The sequence below is a fragment of the Hirundo rustica genome, chromosome 3 (genome assembly GCF_015227805.2).
Source record: "Hirundo rustica isolate bHirRus1 chromosome 3, bHirRus1.pri.v3, whole genome shotgun sequence".
In the NCBI taxonomy this organism is placed as follows: domain Eukaryota; kingdom Metazoa; phylum Chordata; class Aves; order Passeriformes; family Hirundinidae; genus Hirundo; species Hirundo rustica.
Window position 1 is genome coordinate 5,758,868 of NC_053452.1, and position 3,483 is coordinate 5,762,350.

At 55.5% G+C, this 3,483-nt stretch overlaps 1 protein-coding gene across 1 annotated transcript in view; it reads right to left on the minus strand.

Annotated features, from left to right (window-relative positions):
- ISM1 (isthmin 1) overlaps positions 1-201 on the minus strand; it is a 40,160-nt gene extending 39,959 nt beyond the window's left edge. Inside the window, 1 exon segment of the mRNA XM_040060689.2 lies at positions 192-201. Coding sequence (XP_039916623.2) covers positions 192-201 — 10 coding nt within the window.
- Between the last annotated feature and the right edge of the window lie 3,282 nt (positions 202-3,483).

Consider the following 3,483-nt stretch of genomic DNA (forward strand, 5'->3'; position numbering starts at 1 on the left):
CTCGGCGCGGCGGCTGCGAGCTCCCCGGGGAAAAAGAGGGGCAGATTGCGGCTTCTCTCTCCCGACCCCCTTCCTCTTCTTCCTCCTCCTCTCTACCCTCTGGATCAGCCGTGGGAAGTGGGACAGGGGGCAGAGGACGAGGGGCGGCAAAAAGCTTCAGCTGCCCGCTTCCCTCCCGGGGAGCTGGATACCTGGCTCCATCTCTCCTCTCTCTTCCCTCCAGTGCCCTAGGGCTGGCAGGGGTCGCGCCGCACTCTCTCCTGCCACCGTGCGTGCGTGTTTGCAAGCGGCTGCCGCTCCTCTGGCTGCTGCTGCTGCTGCTGCTGTTGCTGCTTCCAGACCCACTTTCTCGCCCCCTCGCTCTGTGTCGGGAGAGGTACGTGTCGGATGCTTTTATACTGCCCTGCCTCCTTCCCCTGCTGTCCTCCCTCCTTGCTCCCCCCCTTTTCCTTCGCCCTCTCTGCAGCTCCTGCTCCAGCCGAGCGTGTGTCCCCCCCCCCGACCCTGCTCCCCTCCTCCCCGTCCCGACCTGCTCCTTTCCGTGCCCTGCTTTGCCGGGACACCCCACTGCTGCCCCCGCACCCCATCCCGCACACGGCTGCACCTTGCGTCCCGACTGCCGTCTCTGCTCGGCTGGGATGGATCTGCCCGGGAGTGACATGTCCCTTTCAGTCGGTCTGTGCGTCCCTGGTGGGACTCCACTGGCGTTTGACACTCCTTACTCTTCCTCTTGGTTGCTGACCTGTGTCAGTGCTGTGGAAAAAGCTTTCTCTCTCTCAGATGGGAGGCCCTCAAATTTAAAAGTAATGTGGACTTGAAAATACGTGAAAACGAGGGTTGGATTATCACTTGAGTCAGTATCTCAGCGTCCGGTCTGAGGGAGCTGGATCTCTGTGAGCGCTCAAGGTGCAGCTCAGTGTAGCAAGAACAAACACGGCTCAAATCAACTTGAAGCACAAATAAAGAGCCACCTAACCAAAAAAAAAAAAAAAAAAGTTTGGGAATCTTTGTTGTCATTCTTGCACGATTGGGAACATGTAAAAGTGAGGATATGAACAATCTGTATGTGACAGCTAGGAGGCTGAATTGGTCTAAAATGTCTGAACTGGGCGAAAAGTATCCCTCAGACTGAAACGTTTGCATCTGGAGACCAGTGTCCTCCGCAGGGTTTCCTGCAAGGTAAGGGTGAGGTGTTCCTCTAGCCTGCAGTGCCAGCTGGGACTGAGGCACAGCATGGGAGCCTTAGCCTGCACCGTGCCCCGCCTGGAAAACTGGCACTTTTGGGGCATGAGGAGAGCCAGGGCTCGCGGGAGGTTTCTTGCAGGTCTTGGAGCATCTGAAGGCTGTGGTCGAGAGCGAGTCAGAATGACGTCTCGTACCCTTCCAGTGATAACCACTGTCAATGATTGCGCAGGAATCAGGCAAGAGCATGGTTAAAATAATTGCACTGGGGTATCATTAAAGACGTGACCAAAAGCCGCAAGCCTCAAACCCTTCAGATTTAAGGATTTTTAAATCCACAAAGATGTTAGCGCTGCAGTAGGAGCGATCAGCACGGATGATTGTGCAGGGTAGGGACTCCCATGGGTCTGCCCTGAGTGCATTTCCCATCTCGTGAAATCACTTGTCGAAAGGTACCCGGTGTGGCACCGATGCTCTCGGATCATACAGAGCTATCCCATACTGCATGAAGCCACAGCAGCCTGTGGCGCTGTCACGTGGCTTTTAAAAAATGTGGTGCCTTTTTTTATTTTTTTTTTTTATTATTTTTTTTAACCCAAACATTCCTTGGACTAATCAACATACTGAGAAGATAAAAGCACTGATTTTACCTCAGCTGCCATCGCTCAGCCCTGGCTCTCCTCCTGCCGCCCTTGCTGTGATCCTGGTGGCAGCGAGCAGAAGCAGGGCAGCTCCAGGGGCCAGGCTCGGCAGCCAAGGGGCACGAGCGTCCTGCAGGTTTGCCAAAGTCTGACCGTACCTAGCGGCTGTCAGTGGATCCCAGCTGCTGAAGAAAAGTGGAAACTTGGCCCACGAGTTCCATATTTCAGAGCCTAATAGTCCAAATCGACAGCCAGAGCGAGACTGAGGGCTCGTAATGCGAAACAGCCTGAGTGACAGTCTGGTTTAAAACACACACGCGGATCTGCCGCCGAGCGCTGGGCAACGCGAGTTCTCCCTTGCCTCGTGAAACGGAACCAAGAGACATCTTTAATCCAGATGAGGTGGGCCCGCACTGGTGCGCGTCTCCTCGTGGCACGTCGATGCCTCGAGCTGTTGTGCAGAGCCGGGGAGGGACAGAGCGCCGCTGCTCTCAGCTGCGAGCGGGCGGCAGAGAGGAACCAAAGCCTCTTCCAACGGGAAAGAAGCTGGTGTAAAAGCGGCAACTTGGGAATGGCAGTGCTGCCTGCGTGGCTGTCTGGGGCAGCCAGGCAGGGGTGTGCACACACATGCTCTGGAGATGCCTGGTTGAATTCACAAACGCTGTTCCATCAGCAGATGGCTTCATCGGTGAATGCAGGCGGCTGAATCAAGACCTGCAGGGGAGATGGGTTTAAAAGCAAAGGGGAAAGTTCTCTTCTCCCAGCTGGGTGGACACTTGCTCAAGCAGCTGCCATTTTTAGTCCCTGGAAAATGAAGCCGGGGTTGACCCGGAAGAGGAGATCCATAGCTATCCTGAGGGGGACGCTGCTCCTGGGATACGGTCATGGATCCTCAGCAGGGAGGTGGATCAGCAAGTGGGTCTGAGAGTGGTGCTAGGGTAAGAGAGGTGTGTTCCTGTGATAGCTCCTTCCCTGTGAAGGTTCACAGCTCACACCTCACCCCTCCACCCCCAGCTTTTACCTTCCATTTCTCTTCCCTTCCATGGTAAAGGCAGAGTCAGCTCCTGTGCACTCCCATCTCCTCACCAGTGCCGGGGAGAATGCCCTGAGCCCTTTGGTGCTCTTTGATGACCACTGTAGTGCCCGGTCAGGTGGTGTGGCTCAGCTCTTGTGATGTCAGTCAGTAAGCTGTGGGAGCTCCTCTGATACCCCACAGCTCACAGATCCCGTGTTCCTCATGGCACAGGACTCTCTCCAGGGAGGTGTTTCAGGAGCCTGTTGGCTACAGCCATGACACTGCCAGAGGAGGGGCCCAGGGTCTCCCTTACACCAGCCTGCCAACAAAAGCACCACTGTACCACCTTCAGTGCCCCAGGCCAACAAACTCTGCCCAGGGCTGAATTTGTGATGTCCTTGCTGACATGTCCTGATGGTGATGCTCCTGTCTCCTGCCGTGGCCATCGCAGCTTATCACCCCACGTACTGTCCACCACAATGCCCAGGACCAGCCCCTCTCCACCACTGTGCAGGCACCTGCACTTGGTGTTGAGTCCTGAAAACCAAAGTATTGCTGAACTGAGACACAGCACATTGCAGTGGCTGGGCCTTCCTAATTAATTAGTTCATTTCATTGATTGTACCTGGTCAAGTGTGAGAAATC